This window comes from Lithobates pipiens, unplaced genomic scaffold (assembly GCF_037356315.1).
Source record: "Lithobates pipiens isolate NorthernLeopardFrog02 unplaced genomic scaffold, aLitPip1_a1.2 Scaffold_18, whole genome shotgun sequence".
Classification (NCBI taxonomy): domain Eukaryota; kingdom Metazoa; phylum Chordata; class Amphibia; order Anura; family Ranidae; genus Lithobates; species Lithobates pipiens.
Window position 1 is genome coordinate 136,540,168 of NW_027507758.1, and position 17,367 is coordinate 136,557,534.

Below are 17,367 nucleotides of genomic sequence, written 5' to 3' on the forward strand. Positions count from 1 at the left end.
CTGTCATCAATGCCACTTATCAGTGCCATCTGTCATCAGTGTCACGCGTCATCGGTGCCATGTATTAGTGCCATCTGTCATCGGTGGCACGTATTAGTGCCATCTGTCATCAGTACCACGTATTAGTGCCACGTGTCATCAGTGCCACGTATAAGTGCCACGTGTCATCAGTGCCACATATTAGTGCCATCTGTCATCAGTGCCACATATTAGTGCCATCTGTCATCAGTGCCACATATAAGTGTCATCATTGCCACGTATCAGTGCCATCTGTCATCAGTGTCACGTGTCATTGTCCTGTTGCTTCAAAAGCGTAATAAATAGTCAACAAGTTAGATGTGTAATTTATGTTCCTAGAACACATGATGGCGTCTACCTGCATGTTGGGCCTCTCTATGTGGCCAGGCTGTGAAAAAGTCCCACACATGTGGTATTGTAATACTCAGGAGGAGTAGCAGAATTTTTTGGGGGGTGTCATTTGTGGTATACACATGCCACGTGAGAGAAATAACCTATTACAATGACAATTTTGTGGAGTAAAAAAAAAAAGAAAAATCTTAATTTTGCAGAATTGTGGGAAAAAAATGACAACATCAAAAAGCTCACCATGCCTCTTACTAAATACCTTGGAATGTCTACTTTCCAAAAAGGGGTCATTTGGGGGGTATTTGTACTTTCCTGGCTTGTTCGGGTCACAAGAAGCGAGATAGGCCACCAGTACATCAGATGTGATCAATTTTGTGCGATTCGCACCACAGCTTGTAGACTCTCTAACTTTCACAAAGACCAAATAATATCCACTAATTTGGGTTATTTTTTACCAAAGATATGTAGCAGTATAAATTGTGGCCAAAATTTATAAAGAAAAATTAATAATTTGCATAATTCTGTCACAGAAACAAAGAAATATGCGTTTTTTTTCAAAATTTTCGGTCTTTTTTCATTTATAGCGCAAAAAATAAAAACCCCAGAGGTGATCAAATACCCCCAAAAGAAAGCTCTATTTGTGGGAAAAAAAGGACAAAAAATTCATTTGGGTACAGTGTTGCATGACTGAGTAATTGTCATTCAAAGTGTGAGAGCACCGAAAGCTGAAAATTGGTCTGGGCAGGAAGGGTGTTTAAGTGCCCAGTAAGCAAGTGGTTAATCACTTGTCAACCAGCCACCGTCATTATACTATGGCAGGTCGGCCAGCTCCCGCAAGCTTTCGTAGCTGTACCGACACGTGCGATCGCGGGCACGAGAGCCAGAACAGGGACGTTTGTGGGTAAACACACAAATCCATTTTCTGTGAGAGACAGATCATGTGTCCCTACTAGCTAGGAACAACTATCTGTCATCTCTAGTTACTCCCATCCCCCTACAGTTAAAACACACACGAGAGAACACTGTTAACCCATTCCCTGCAATTGACATTTACATAGTAATCAGTGCATTTTTATAGCAATGATCGCTGTATAAACGTCCCAAAAATGTGTCAAAAATGCCAGATCTGTCCGCCATAATGTCACAGTCCTGATAAAAATCACAGATCACCACCATTACTAGTAAAAAACAAGAAGAAAAGATAATAAATATGCCATAAATCTTTCCCATAGTTTGTAGACGCTATAACTTTTGTGCAAACCAATCAATATACGCTTATTGCGATTTTTATTACCAAAAATATGCAGAATAGTTGTGGTCCAGACTACCATATAACACCCATGAAACATAGGCACCTCATCCCCTATAAATTTGAAATGTAGAAAAAAGGAGAGAGAAAGGGGGATTTTTGCGGTGCTGTGGTACAAATTGAATACGTTGAAGGTAATAAAAAAGAATTTTATAATTTATTGAAGTACAATTAAAATATTGCATATACTGCAATAACACAAAAATATACATAGACAACTTTTTACATAAGAGGGGTCCTGGAAGCAAGAGATAAAGTATTGACAGCACTTTATCCCAACATGTTTCGCATTGGCTTCATCAGGGGATGTGCGAACTAAAGACAAGTTTAATTGAAAAAAGATAATAATTAATAACAATCAATATAAAAATTAAATACATGCAGTGAAATATATACTATTGGGGAACTTTCCATGTGAAGATTCTAAAAGGAGCGCTTACCATCTGCTACCTGAATCCCCAGAAGCACTGAAAGCCAGCCAATAAGTGAAGAAAAAATGTATGACCCTAAGCCCACAAATGGCCACTCGTCAAAGGAGGGCATAGATGGGGGTAAGCCAAAGCTAAGGGAATAAATAAAAAAGTATAAGAAAAAATGTAAGAAAAAAATAAGCCAGTTATAATACAAAAATAAAATTAGAAATATTTTTGCTATTTAATTAGGGCAATAGCCAAATAGAACAGTTTTGATAATATGTAGTCTCCTCAATAATTGAGGAAAAGGCAAATAGCCTCATTGATTATAGATGCATAGTTTAAGTCAGCAACAAAGTATCGGTTAATAGGACGCTAGGAGCAATATATAGCTAATTAGGGTATAATGAAGAAAAAACTTAAAGCGGTAGTAAACCCGCACATTTTTTTTTTTTTTTTTTAAACCTGCAAAGCAAAAGGCATAATGAGCTAGTATGCACCGCATACTAGCTCATTATGAAATACTTACCTTAGAACGAGGCCCCGACATCTGGCCCGATCCACGCCAAGGGAGCTGACATGCTCCCTCTGCGTTTCTTCCGGGTATCGCGGCTCCGGCGCTGTGAGTGGCCGGAGCCGCGATATCGTCACTCCCGCACATGCGCGCGGGAGATTTCAGTCCGGCCCCTCGGCTGCTGCCAGATTTTGACGGCGAGAAACCCCTTGTACGCATGCGCCGCTGCAGTCAGCGGTGCATACCGAGGGGAATATCTCCTAAACCGTACAGGTTTAGGAGATATTTTTTTTACCTACAGGTAAGCCTTATTATAGGCTTTCCTGTAGGTAAAAGTAAAAAATGTGGATATACAACCACTTTAATAGAAATTAATTATCAAAATTAGGAATGAGTGAAAGCTAAATAGATGAAAATTAATGTTGAAAAGAGGCAATGAATGAATGGCAGTATAGCCGCACTTACTGCCAGAAGTATAATTTGTATCCAAACAAACTGGGCACATCTGTTGATCAGAATATATGTAGCAAATGTGGTCAATTGGACTAGATCTCTCAGTGTGCAAGTCTAAGGATCAGTGTCACACTGGGACGCACGTTCACTTTTTCTCTGAAACCAGAAAGTATCACATTAAAATTAATTAATTAAAATCGTGGATTCATCTAAGAAGAGAAGGACTTAATAGAATGAGAAAGTGTCTAATGAAAATATGGCTTACCAGTGTACAGTGCCTTGCGAAAGTATTCGGCCCCCTTGAACTTTTCGACCTTTTGCCACATTTCAGGCTTCAAACATAAAGATATAACATTTTTATTTTTTGTGAAGAATCACCAACAAGTGGGACACAATTGTGAAGTGGTACAAAATCTATTGGATATTTTAAACTTTTTTAGCAAATAAAAAACTGAAAAGTGGTGCGTGCAAAATTATTCGGCCCCTTTACTTTCAGTGCAGCAAACTCACTCCAGAAGTTCAGCGAGGATCTCTGAATGATCCAATGTTGTCCTAAATGACTGATGGTGATAAATAGAATCCACCTGTGTGTAATCAAGTCTCTGTATAAATGCACCTGCTCTGTGATAGTCTCAGGGTTCTGTTGAAAGCGCAGAGAGCATCATGAAGACCAAGGTACACACCAGGCAGGTCTGTAATACTGTTGTGGAGAAGTTTAAAGCCGGATTTGGATACAAAAAGATTTTCCAAGCTTTAAACATCCCAAGGAGCACTGTGCAAGCAATCATTTTGAAATGGAAGGAGTATCAGACCACTGCAAATCTACCAAGACCTGGCCGTCCCTCTAAACTTTCAATTCAGACAAGGAGAAGACTGATGTGAGATGCAGCCAAGAGGCCCATGATCACTCTGGATGAACTGCAGAGAACTACAGCTGAGGTGGGAGAGTCTGTCCATATGACAACAATCAGTCGTACACTGCACAAATCTGGCCTTTATGGAAGAGTGGCAAGAAGAAAGCCATTTCTCAAAGATATCCATAAAAAGTCTTGTCTAAAGTTTGCCACAAGCCACCTGGGAGACACACCAAACATGTGGAAGAAGGTGCTCTGGTCAGATGAAACCAAAATCGAACTTTTTGCCCACAATGCAAAACGATATGTTTGGCGTAAAAGCAACACAGCTCATCACCCTCAACACACCATCCCCACTGTCAAACATGGTGGTGGCAGCATCATGGTTTGGGCCTGCTTTTCTTCAGCAGGGACAGGGAAGATGGTTAAAATTGAGGGGAAGATGGATGCAGCCAAATACAGGACCATTCTGGATGAAAACCTGTTGGAGTCTGCAAAAGACCTGAAACTGGGACGGAGATTTATCTTCCAACAAGACAATGATCCCAAACATACAGCAAAATCTACAAAGGAATGGTTCACAAATAAACGTATCCAGGTGTTAGAATGGCCAAGTCAAAGTCCAGACCTGAATCCAATCGAGAATCTGTGGAAAGAGCTGAAAACTGCTGTTCACAAACGCTCTCCATCCAACCTCACTGAGCTCGAGCTGTTTTGCAAGGAAGAATGGGCAAAAATTTCAGTCTCTCGATGTGCAAAACTGATAGAGACATACCCCAAGCCACTTGCAGCTGTAAAGTATTAACGCAAGGGGGCCGAATAATTTTGCACGCCCCACTTTTCATTTTTTTATTAGTTAAAAAAGTTTCAAAAATCCAATAGATTTTGTTCCACTTCACAATTGTGTCCCACTTGTTGGTGATTCTTCACAAAAAATAAAAATGTTATATCTTTATGTTTGAAGCCTGAAATGTGGCAAAAGGTTGAAAAGTTCAAGGGGGCCGAATACTTTCGCAAGGCACTGTATGTGCAGCAAGAGTATAAAGTCTAATGCCCTCCGTGCGCTGGTTAAGCTAGGAAGTGCCTGGCTTATGTGTCCTCCGTCCATCGAGCCAGCGTCTGACGTCATCGGCTCGATGCAGATGTGCTAGGAAGCTCTGCGCATGCTCGATGGTGGCGGGAATAGGAGTTCCTAGCTTAACCAGCGCACGGAGGGCATTAGAGTTTATACTCGGTTGCTGCACATTCTATTAAGTCCTTCTCTTAGATGAATCCGCAATATTAATTAATTCATTTTAATGTGATACTTTCTAGTTTCAGAGAAAAGGTGAATGTGCTTCCCAGTGGGAAAAGGGGGGGTAAAGGTGCGCTAAGGACCCTGGATTGCTCTAATGGAACAGTCCAAAAACCGATAGACAAACAATATGTAAACAAACTGTGTGTTATGGTGAAAGGGGCTGCCACTACCTTATATATTCTTCTAAAAGGTGAAAGACATAAATAGATACTAAGGTGGTAGTTGCGGCGCTCGCCTGTTGTTAATTGTATCTGCAGGAGACCCACCTGCTATTACTTGTGCCTAATTCTTTACAGGGGTATGTATCAAATAAAAATAAAAAGTATAACACAAATAAAATTTTGTGCATTAAGTGCTTTAGTGACAATATCTCTCCCAAAGATAAAAAAAAAATTTTATGGAAAAAAACAAATAAATAAATGAATGTGTATCCAGGAATCCACCAATACTGAAGCACACTGTCACTTTCTTTTAGCAGAACTTTCCAATTTGAGCTTTATTGTTCTTCTGCTGTGGGATTTTCTATACCAACTTCAAATGTGCAAAAAATCGCATGCTTCCATTTAGCGATTCTGAAGAAATCGCATGCTTCTATCTAGCGATTTTATAAGCAAAAAAGACTGGATTTATGTATTGTGGCATCTTTAGGAGCACGTGGCACTTTTTGCACAGCTGATATTATAATGGCACTTTTTTGTATGTTTTGCACAATCTTATATAAGCACTTTAACATTCCAATAAGAGGTTTGTAGTTTCTAAAAAAAATGTAAGTCAGGGTCTGTTATAGCATATTTTTGCATATTCCATATAGGTAGAGATTTACACATTAATTTATTTATTTGTTTTTTTCCATAAAATTTTTTTTTTATCTTTGGGAGAGATATTGTCACTAAAGCACTTAAAAAGTATAACACAAATAAAATTTTGTGCATTATTTGATACATACCCCTGTGAGGAATTAGGCACAAGTAATAGCAGGTGGGTCTCCTGCAGATACAATTAACAACAGGCGAGCGCCGTAACTACCACCTTAGTATCTATTTATGTGCGTCCCAGTGTGACACTGATCCTTAGACTTGCACACTGAGAGATCTAGTGCAATTGACCACATTTGCTACATATATTCTGATCAACAGATGTGCCCAGTTTGTTTGGATACAAATTATACTTCTGGCAGTAAGTGCGGCTATGCTGCCATTTATTCATTGCCTCTTTTCAACATTCATTTTCATCTATTTAGCTTTCACTCATTCCTAATTTTGATAATTAATTTTTATTAAGTTTATTCTTCATTGTACCCTACTTCGCTATATATTGCTCCTAGCGTCCTATTAACCGATACTTTGTTGCTGACTTAAACTATGCACCTATAATCAATGAGGCTATTTGCCTTTTCCTCAATTATTGAGGAGAATACATATTATTATCAAAACTGTTCTATTTGGCTATTGTGCTAATTAAATAGCAAAAATATTTCTAATTTTATTTTTGTATTATAACTGTCTTATTTTTTTCTTATACTTTTTCATTTATTCCCTTAGCTTTGGCTTACCCCCATCTATGCCCTCCTTTGACGAGTGGCCATTTGTGGGCTTAGGGTCATACATTTTTTCTTCACTTATTGGCTGGCTTTCAGTGCTTCTGGGGATTCAGGTAGCAGATGGTAAGCGCTCCTTTTAGAATCTTCACATGGAAAGTTCCCCAATAGTATATATTTCACTGCATGTATTTAATTTTTATATTGATTGTTATTAATTATTATCTTTTTTCAATTAAACTTGTCTTTAGTTCGCACATCCCCTGATGAAGCCAATGCGAAACATGTTGGGATAAAGTGCTGTCAATACTTTATCTCTTGCTTCCAGGACCCCTCTTATGTAAAAAGTTGTCTATGTATATTTTTGTGTTATTGCAGTATATGCAATATTTTAATTGTACTTCAATAAATTATAAAATTCTTTTTTATTACCTTCAACGTATTCAATTTGTACCACAGCACCGCAAAAATCCCCCTTTCTCTCTCCTTTTTTCTACATTTCAAATTTATAGGGGATGAGGTGCCTATGTTTCATGGGTGTTATATGGTAGTCTGGACCACAACTATTCTGCATATTTTTGGTAATAAAAATCGCAATAAGCGTATATTGATTGGTTTGCACAAAAGTTATAGCGTCTACAAACTATGGGAAAGATTTATGGCATATTTATTATCTTTTCTTCTTGTTTTTTACTAGTAATGGTGGTGATCTGTGATTTTTATCAGGACTGTGACATTATGGTGGACAGATCTGGCATTTTTGACACATTTTTGGGACGTTTATACAGCGATCATTGCTATAAAAATGCACTGATTACTATGTAAATGTCAATTGCAGGGAATGGGTTAACAGTGTTCTCTCGTGTGTGTTTTAACTGTAGGGGGATGGGAGTAACTAGAGATGACAGATAGTTGTTCCTAGCTAGTAGGGACACATGATCTGTCTCTCACAGAAAATGGATTTGTGTGTTTACCCACAAACGTCCCTGTTCTGGCTCTCGTGCCCGCGATCGCACGTGTCGGTACAGCTACGAAAGCTCGATTTTTATTAATTATCTTTTTTCAATTAAATTTGTCATTAGTTCGCACATCCCCTGATGAAGCCAATGCGAAACAAGTTGGGATAAAGTGCTGTCAATACTTAATCTCTTGCTTCCAGGACCCCTCTTATGTAAAAAGTTGTCTATGTATATTTTTGTGTTATTGCAGTATATGCAATATTTTAATTGTACTTCGCAACACTGAAGTTGTTAAAGCCAATTCATAAGATTCCATTAGTCCTATTGACTCAGAAAATGTTTTTTTTTGGTGGCAATCACTTCGGCAAGGAGAGTTTTGTGAACGGCAGCTTTTTCCTGTAGGGAGCAATTTTTAGTTCTCTACCATGATAAGGTTGTACTGCATCCTCATCCATCATTCTCGCCAAAGGTGGTTTTGAGTTTTCATTTGAAATAAGATATAGGGGGTTATTTACTAAAAGAAAATCCCTTTGCACAAGTGCACTTGGAAGTTCAGTCACTGTAGATCTGAGGGGGACATGCAAGGAAAATAAAAAACAGCATTTTAGCTTGCACATGATTGGATGATAAAATCAGCCGAGCTTCCACTCATTTCAGATCTACCCCTTAGATTTAGAAGGACTGCACATTCAAGTGCACTTGCAGTGCAAAGTGGATTTACCTTTCGTAAATAACCCCCATAGTGTTACTTTTGTTTTTTGCCAGTTCTCAGGCACTAGGAGAGAAAGCCCAGCACACATGCAGATGCGGTTTGGGCTGGCAAGACATGTTTGTAAATGTCTGTGGCAATCAGATTTTTTTTTTTGCAAACTCGGCAGCCTTCACAGGAGAATGTGAAGGCTGCAGAGGATGCTGCTTTTGGCTACAAAGCAGTTTCCTCGGGCCTGATGGTGGTTACGGTCTCTCCCACCCCTCATGTGCATTGCTTTGGGACATCTAAGGTAGTCATAATTTATAGCCTGCTCTGTGACCTGTGATGCACAATAGAGAAAATATGATTTTTGTACTTCTCTGTAAAATCTTTCTTGGAGTACATCACGGGACACAAAACACCCTACTCTCTTTTCTGGAGGTTCATTACTTGCTACAAAATTGAGGAACTTCCTAAGGCACTCCAGTCTGTTATTTTTGCCTGTGTCCATTCACCTATAGGTGGTGCATAAGCTAGGTAGTCATTATTTATCGCCTCCTCTGTGTCCTGTGATTTACTCCAAGAAAAAAGATTTTACAGGTAAGTACAAAAATCCAATGGCCATCTAAATGAATGAACGCTGAAGCAAACGCGCCTAACAGTTAGACACATTTACAGGAATTTAGATGCATCAAATATTTTTCTGCTTAAGCACTCTTATACTGAACACGCAAGTGGTGGGGTTTTTTAAGCCTCTACTCTGTCCTTTTCCAATATGTCTGTAAACGCCTAAGTGTGCATGGCCATATATGCTATCATTTAAGGACATTTAGGGGAAGAAAAATAAAAAGTCAAATGCCCTTAAAAGCAGCAGTTTTACACCCAGTGTGCATGAAGCCTATTTCTTGGAGGCTCATTACAACGGATGCCAGCCCGGCAGACTGCGGCAAAGTCCTAGACACCGTGTCAGTGCAAGGGAGTTCGACGATGGTGGAATCCCAGCCAGCCAATGTTTTTTTTTCTCTCTCCCTAAATTCCTTACATTCCTACATTTTTGTGTTGGATTGGAATTTGATTCCCCCAGAACTTGTAGACATCAATCAAGGAGAGTGGCTTGTCTTATCAAGATACAAGGTACGGTTAAGGCCTAGAATTCCTTTCCTTCCTAAGGTGGGTTCAGCATTTCCTCTTAGCCCGGACACAGTTCTTCCATCACTCTGCTCAGCTCTAGTACATCAGAAGACTTCCCTCCATTGTCTGGATGCAGTTCCTACTATGTAAGTCTACCTTGCAGCCACTGCTTCCATTAGGAATGTCATCCTAGCAAAAAGGAACTAGCTTTTCACTCCATTTCTCAGTGACTCAGGATATTGTTCAAGCCTAGTCTTAAGGATTGGGTTCCATCCTTTCCAGTTAATGCACACTGTACTAGATAAGTGAATGCTTGAGCTTTTCAGCATCTAGCAACATTCCTATATTTGCAAAACTGCCTAGTTTTCTGTTCGCACGTTCCCTAAAGGCTTGTACACACTATAAGAAAATCTGGCGAACATTTTCATCCAAAAATGTTAGTATGATTTTTGTATAGTGTGTACACATCTTTCAAAAGTCGATTCCAAAATTTCATTCATTGGTCCTGATTTGCTGTCAAACTAGGAAAATCAGACGATTGTTTGCCCAAAATTCTTATAGTGTACCATACCTTAGTTTTACCAAATGATTGCTCAGGCCCCAACTTAGGATATGGTACATTCACAGCAGCAATTTAGGCTGATGGAGCAGCAGGAATCGTCTGATTCTTGCTGCTGTTCCGAGCGGCTAGGTGCGGACACTGTCTCCATTCACTATAAAGACAGGTCACCAGTAGCAGCAGGCATTTGTGGCTGTCTGCACAACCAGCGATTACCTGCAGTAATCGATGCTGGATGCACACAAAGTGCATCCAGCAGCAATCACTGCAGGTAATTGCTGGTTTTACAGGGAGCAGCAAAAAGCTGCGGCTGCTGGCAACCTGTCATTATAGTGAATGGGGCTGGTAGCTGCACCTAGCCACTCAGATCCACAACAGGAATCAGAAGATTCCTGCGGCTACAGTTCACACCGGCCTAAATAGCTGGTGTGAATGTAGCCTTATGCTGCATACACACGATCTGAATTCTCGTCGGAAAAAGCTCTGATGGTTTTCCCGACGGAATTCAGCTCAAGCTGTCTTGCCTACACACGGTCACATCAAATTCCGATCATTTATAATCCGGTGACGTACAACATGTACGACGTGACTAGAAAAAGGAAGTTCAATAGCCAGTAGCCAATCGCTTCTGTCTCGTAGTTAAATCTGAGCATGTATGACTTTTGGCGTGTCATTGCATAGACACAATCGGAATTACAGATAGAAAGTTTTTCAGTCGGGGAAAATTGAGAACATGCTATCAACTTTTGGCTGGCGGAAATTCGGACAGCTAAATTCCGATGGAGCATACACACGGTCGCATTTTCCGATGAAAAGCTCATCAGTCTTTTTCTGTGTACGCGGCTTTATGCTGGCCACTGTGTAGCTGAAAGCATCCTCTTTTCTTACTTTTGTGTTTTTGTTTTTTTATGCTATTGCCCTCAAGATTCGGAGTAATCTCAGAAGCCTGAAAATAAAAATGCACCAGCTTAACTTGAAGAACAGTGGTACAACATGCTCCATCATAATTTCAACTAATGCTCTCCAATCAGCTATGCTCACACTCTCCAAGGAAGCAAAAGCATTTCCCTGTCTTACAACCATGTAATAATCATATTTCAGTAAAAAATAAAAAATATATATTATCTTCCACAAAACTAATTGTGATGTAGAAATGTGTTTGATTTTTATTACCTGCCTTAAACATAGAAAATAACCTAAAGAATGAAAGCGTTAATAAGTAACAACTCTTCTAATAACACTTTATTCCCAGTACAAAACATTGGGTGTCTACAGATACCAGCCTGTAAACTGTAATATTTGATTTGTAAAATACAATATAAATTACCAAATTATATTTATTCATTAGGAAAAATATATACACATCTCCTTTAAAATAGTCTATATTACCTTTTTTTTTTTTCTTAGAAAGCAAGAAAAATTACAAATGGTTTCTAGCCAGTATAAGCAAATAAACCAGCAATCCCATAATAGATCTGGCAACCAATACAATATTGTATATTTTAGAAGATGTTGCCTTGGAGTCTTAAAGCACATTACCATCCACAGGAGTAGTAGTAAGAAACCCCATTGTAAAATAACTGGTTGATCCCTTCTGGTTGCCAAGTTCAGTACCGTTAATGTGCCAGTACAGGAAAACATGCCAACTGCTATAAAATGTGTATATCCTAAAACTTATCCTTTATTACTTATGGAAAAATTCCAGTTTTAATTACAAAAACAAATCTCAGTTTTGTTGAACTATATAGAAATATAATAGCACTTAAAAGAGAATCTCTAGGACGATCTTAAGAATCCCTATGAGAATAGTCTGTAGCACAGATTCTTCTTCATGAGATGCATCGAATTGGGGTTGTCGCTGCTTTTTGTGACTTGTCTCCATCTGTTCTGGGTCGTAGGATGCTTCAGAAAAAGGGTCTTCTTCTATTGTTGGGTCATAGTATACTTTAATTTCAAATTCACTCTCTATATAAAAAGGATGGCCATAGATTCCAATCCCCACAGGGCGCTTGAAGTGGTCTGGCACAACTATAACATCCAGGCCACAGGTCATAGATTGTAGGTCATACTCATCAAAACTGGGGTTGAGGGTTGCATCAGAGACATATATATCGGCATCACCTCTCAAGCTCTGCATCTCCAGTATAATCCTTCCTTCATGGTTAAGTCTCAGATAGCTGTAATTTCCTGCTCCTACTTGTCCCTGAACAACATGCAGGAGCATCCATTCTTCTGGAATTTCTTCAATACTGAAGCACTCTATGATGAATAAAGAGAGCAAGGCAAAAAGTGTCAAAATGCTCTTTTTCTGGTAGGACACCATCTCTCTAACCAATTGAATGTGAACATCCTATGGGAGAAAAAGATTAAATATTACAATTAACACAGCATTATAATATGTAGCAACAGTAAAGGTACTATGTAACTTTGAAGTGGTTCTAAAAGGCTCAAGTTTTTTTTTTTTTTTTTTTACCTTAACGCATTCTATGCATTAAAGTTGTATTAAAGGCTTGGTTTAAAAAACAAAACAAAAAAACACAACAACCTTGATCCTCCTCTTCTCAGGTCCCCTGCTGGTGCTCCTAGCCCCACCTTCCTGACGAGTGCCCCCACAGCAAGCAGCTTGCCATGGGGGCAACCAAGCAGGCTTGCTCCTGAGCCTCTGCTCAGCCCAACCCCCCCTCTCTCTCTCCTCACTGGCTGTGATTTCCAATGTTTCAGCAAAGGAAGAGGGAGAGTACCCAGAGAATCAAGGCTCCGTTAAGTAGTTTTGGGAGGGGGACTGCTGCACACAGATTTTTTTTATCCAGCCCCCTTATACTTACCGACCTTAAACTGAGCCCCATCTCAATCCAGCTTTGTGTATGAGAGCAACATCTTTTCTCCCTGCCTTTGTTGACACACAGCAGTGGGAGCCACTGGCTCATGCTGCTGTCACTCACAGCTAGTGAGCCTATGAGGAGAGAGCAGGGAGAAGGGGCCAGGCCGCATTTTGTGTGTGAATGGACATACATGCAGAGTGGCTAGGGAGGCTTGTTATTGGGGGGGCAGCCAGGACTGTCGGCAGGAGACCTAAAAAGAAGAGGATTGTGGGGCTGCTCTGTGCAATGGTTTGCAAACCATTAACAACACTTTAAGAACCCTGGAAGTAAGGCTATATGGGTACAGGCATTATTTTGAGTGAATCCAGATACAAAGCTCCCAATCAGGGGCGTATTTACCATGAGGCAAACAAGGCGTTTGCCTTGGGCGGCGTTTCCCCCAACCCCTCACCATCTATGCAAGTGATCAGAAAGAAAGCTGGAGCTGTGTCACAGAAGAGCAGGGAAGAAAACTGTGGAGCGCGCGCGCACACACACACACACACACACACACACACACACACACTTCACTGACACATACGGTGCACAGGGCTGAGACAAGGGGGTAGATGGGAGTTGCACTTGCCCTGCGTGCAGTCTCTTGAGGTCTGAGGGGAGGACGCCCAATTGCGAGCTGCAGTTACAACTGGGAAACTCAAAATTAGCCAGTGCCCCGACTCTGCTGCTAGAGGCATAGATATTAGCAACACTAGATTTAGTAATTTACAGAGCTGCCCCTCCCCCCCCCCCCCCCCCACTATGGCGCCCTACACAAATACCAGCGTCTCTGTAGCCACGGGCGTGCTGATCGGCAACAGCACGGGATGCAAGCAGAGAGCGATCAGTAAAAATATGCCTGCCCAGCAGACAGCATTTACCCCACCCACTGTCGCTGCCTGTCAGCGATGGTGGTTAGTTGCTAGAACTGCCGACATTCAAGCAACCAATAACATTTTCCTTGCCCACGGGCCCTGAGTTTCAGAGGAGGAGAACACAACTTCTTCCAGACCTGCCCTGTCCTAGTACCTCAGTTTTCATCTGTCAGTTCTGTAAAAAGTATAACGAATCATCATGTAAGTGCAATCTGTGCAGACCGTGATTTAATGTGGAGCCCTGTGCTGTAAGGGGGCACCCTGATGTAACGGGACTTTGGGGACCCTAATTGGGGGGTTGCTTTGGGTACCCTGAAGGTGGGGAAAATGGGACCCCTAATAAAAAGAGTGACTGACAAAAGGAGGGAACTGTGATGTAAGGCATGACTTATGTAAGATGGGGGGGGGGGTGCTCTGATGTGAGGATTATGAGGACCCCAATGTATGGAGACCCTGAGGGGGACTAGTGCAGAGGAATGACACTACTCATGCATTGGTAATGTCTGTACATCTGGACTCTATACAAGTTCTAACACTTTCCGCCTCTCTCTCCCCCCACCTCTTTCCATTCGTACATGTCTCTCCTTTTTCCATGTCCCCCATCTCTCTCCTTCGTAGCTCCTCTTCTAGTGTGTGTAAGCACTGTGGCAGACTACAGAGGGGTTTGGGGGGGAGCACTGTGGCAGGCTAGCGGGCGGGGGGGGGGGGGATCATGTTGCAAGGAGCATTGTGGCAGGCCACAGACCCCAGATAGCCAAACTCTGTGTGTAAATTGTCACGGAGAGCACAGCTCAGAAGTGAGCTGGCACAAGTGCCCCCATAGCAAGTGGCTTGCTATGGTGGATACTTGGCAGGGGAAGAGGACCCTGGAGCTCTGGCAGGGGACCCAAGAAGAGGAGGATCAGGGCTGCTCTGTGCAAAACTATTGCACACAGTAGGTAAGTGTGACATGTTTGTTATTAAAAATAAATATGGGTTTACAATCCCTTTAATTGATATACTGGTTTTAATGTAGTACATATGAGACGATATGCAATTAGTTTATACTCTGACGCATTTTTAGTTTCTTTTTTTTAAATATATTTAATATGCTGAAAGTTTAACGGCTGGAGGAAATGGTTTATCATTATGCCACCAAACACCTTTGGTTATGGTATTTCTTTTCTGCCTTTATTAAACCTGTCAACCTGATAGTTACACTACATAAAAATGCAACATGCTCTGTTTTTCCGTCTACCACATATATACTATACTGCATATATACAGAGGGAGCTAATCAGCAGGACCGCCGGCCACCTGCGATTGCTCCCCACAGAGATAAAACAGCGGTCTGCCGATCTAAACAAGGCAGACTGTCGTGCTGTCAGGCATGGGCACTGATCTTGTGTTCTTCATAAACTGTACAGGACCAGGACCCTTTCTGTGGGTGCTAGACCCTAAACACCCCTTCTGGAGGTATGCCCACCGTAAAAGGCTTTTCCTGCAAATCTACACGGGTTCCTGGCTTTCAATAATCACAGTTCACAGTGCCTAGCACACTATACAGCTTTATAGGCAGAGGATTTGGAAGTTGCTCACTTTATTGCGATAACCCCTGCCATTTTGTCTCAAATGTTTCATGGCATAAGCAACTTACATTTGACAGTTTAACTCCCAACAAAGCTTAGGATCAGGAAAATTAGATAAATGATATCAGGTCTCTCGTATGACACATTCTAAACTGCCTTTCCTATCTTCCTCTCAAATCAACACTTTCTGCATTATGCTGTGGGAGACAAACCCTTTTAGTTTGTAGTACTACAATTCATCTTGAGCATTCACAAAAGGAGCTTTTCTTGCTTCTTGCTCTTCTGCGAACCCATGGCAATGTTACAAGTTACCTGGACGACTGCCTACTAAAAGGCTCTTAAAACCACAACTTTGTCTGCTGATGTCCAAAAAAATAATAATAATTCAAAACTTTGACTTGATAAACAGCTTTTCAAAGTCTGCTCTCCAGCCCTCATACCATCTCGAGTACTTAAATTTAATCTTTGACACAGCGTTCACCCAAGGATGCTCTGGTCAAAATGCCACCCCTCAGTTCTGGGGCAGATCATTACCTTAAATACAGGTGGAACACGTAACATGTTCCAAAAGGTGAATGTATCCTTTAACGTTCCATCAGATGGTTACAAGGTTTAATCCAGTTAGGGAAGGAAAGATGATGCTGCCAAATGGTACCATTTTTTTTTTGTTGTATTCAAGAGGGAGGTTTTTCTCCAGGAATACAATGCAAATTGTACCAAGAAAAGAAATGATGCTCTAATGTCAATGGGTTGGAGATCCCCGATACGTTACTTGGACAATTTTGACTGATGGTAAAGTAAAAATCTTAAATCAGCTGTATGCAGTGGGTGGAAAATCCCATACCAGTTTTCTCAGCCATCCACATCCCTCAAGAAGAGGACTGTATGTTGTCAAGGCCTCTGCACCCAGAGATTTTTCTAAAGCTCTGTCAAAAGGTGGGGAACTAATTAACCACTTAAGCCCCGGACCAATTTGCAGCCAAAAGGACCAAGCCCCTTTTTGCGATTCGGCACTGCGTCGCTTTATCTGACAATTGCGCGGCCTCGCGACGTGGCTCCCAAACAAAATTGGTGTCCTTTTTTTCCCCACAAATAGAGCTTTCTTTTGGTGGTATTTGATCACCTCTGTGGTTTTCATTTTTTGCGCTATAAAACAAAAATAGAGCGACAATTTCGAAAAAAATGCAATATTGCTATAATAAATATCACCAAAAAATATACAAAAAAAAATTTTTTTTCCCTCAGTTTAGGCCGATACGTATTCTTCTACATTTTTACAATTAGCGATTGATTGGTTTGCGCAAAAGCTATAGCGTTTACAAAATAGGGGATAGTTTTATAGCATTTTTATTATTATTTTTTTTACAAATAATGGTGGCGAGCAGCGATTTTTATTGTGACTGCGACATTATGGCAGACACAGCGGACATTTTTGACACATTTTTGGGGCCACTGTCATTTATACAGCAATCAGTGCTATTTAAATGCACTGACTCCTGTGTAAGTGACACTGGCAGTGAAGGAGTTAACCACTAGGGGGCAGCGTAGGTGTTATGTATGACGTTGTGTTTTTTTTATTGTAGGGGGCGTGGCCTGGCATGTGACGTCACTGATAGTCTTTCCCTATAAAAAGGGAACAGACGATCTGTGACAGCCACAGTAGGAAGCACGGGGAGAGGTTTGTTTACACAGACCTCTCCTCATTCTTCAGCTCTGTGACCCGATCACGGGACACCAGCGGCGATTGGGTCCGTTGGTCCTGTGGCCACGGAGCTCAGGACTGGGTCGTGACTGCGCCGCCGCACTCCCGACCCACGGCTGGGCACTTAAAAAGCAACATACAGGTACGTGCTTGTGCCCAGCCGTGGCATTCTGCCGACGTATATGTGCAGGAGGAGGTCCTTAAATGGATAACAGCTAAGACTTATGATCCTCTAGACCTCACAATAAAATTCTCTAGTGATTCCTTGGACTCAATTCATA

At 41.0% G+C, this 17,367-nt stretch overlaps 1 protein-coding gene across 4 annotated transcripts in view; it reads right to left on the reverse strand.

Moving 5' to 3' along the window:
• Positions 1 to 11,299: 11,299 nt before the first annotated feature.
• The window catches only part of CUNH6orf120 (chromosome unknown C6orf120 homolog), a 35,623-nt gene continuing 29,555 nt past the window's right edge, over positions 11,300 to 17,367 (reverse strand). For 3 of the 4 annotated variants that reach the window (XM_077486166.1, XM_077486165.1, XM_077486167.1), the window contains one exon: positions 11,300 to 12,433. In XM_077486166.1, coding sequence (XP_077342292.1) covers positions 11,846 to 12,406 — 561 coding nt within the window. In that variant the 5' untranslated portion in view covers positions 12,407 to 12,433 and the 3' untranslated portion in view covers positions 11,300 to 11,845. The remainder of the gene's footprint in view (positions 12,434 to 17,367) is intronic. The other variant, XM_077486168.1, reaches the window with a different exon arrangement.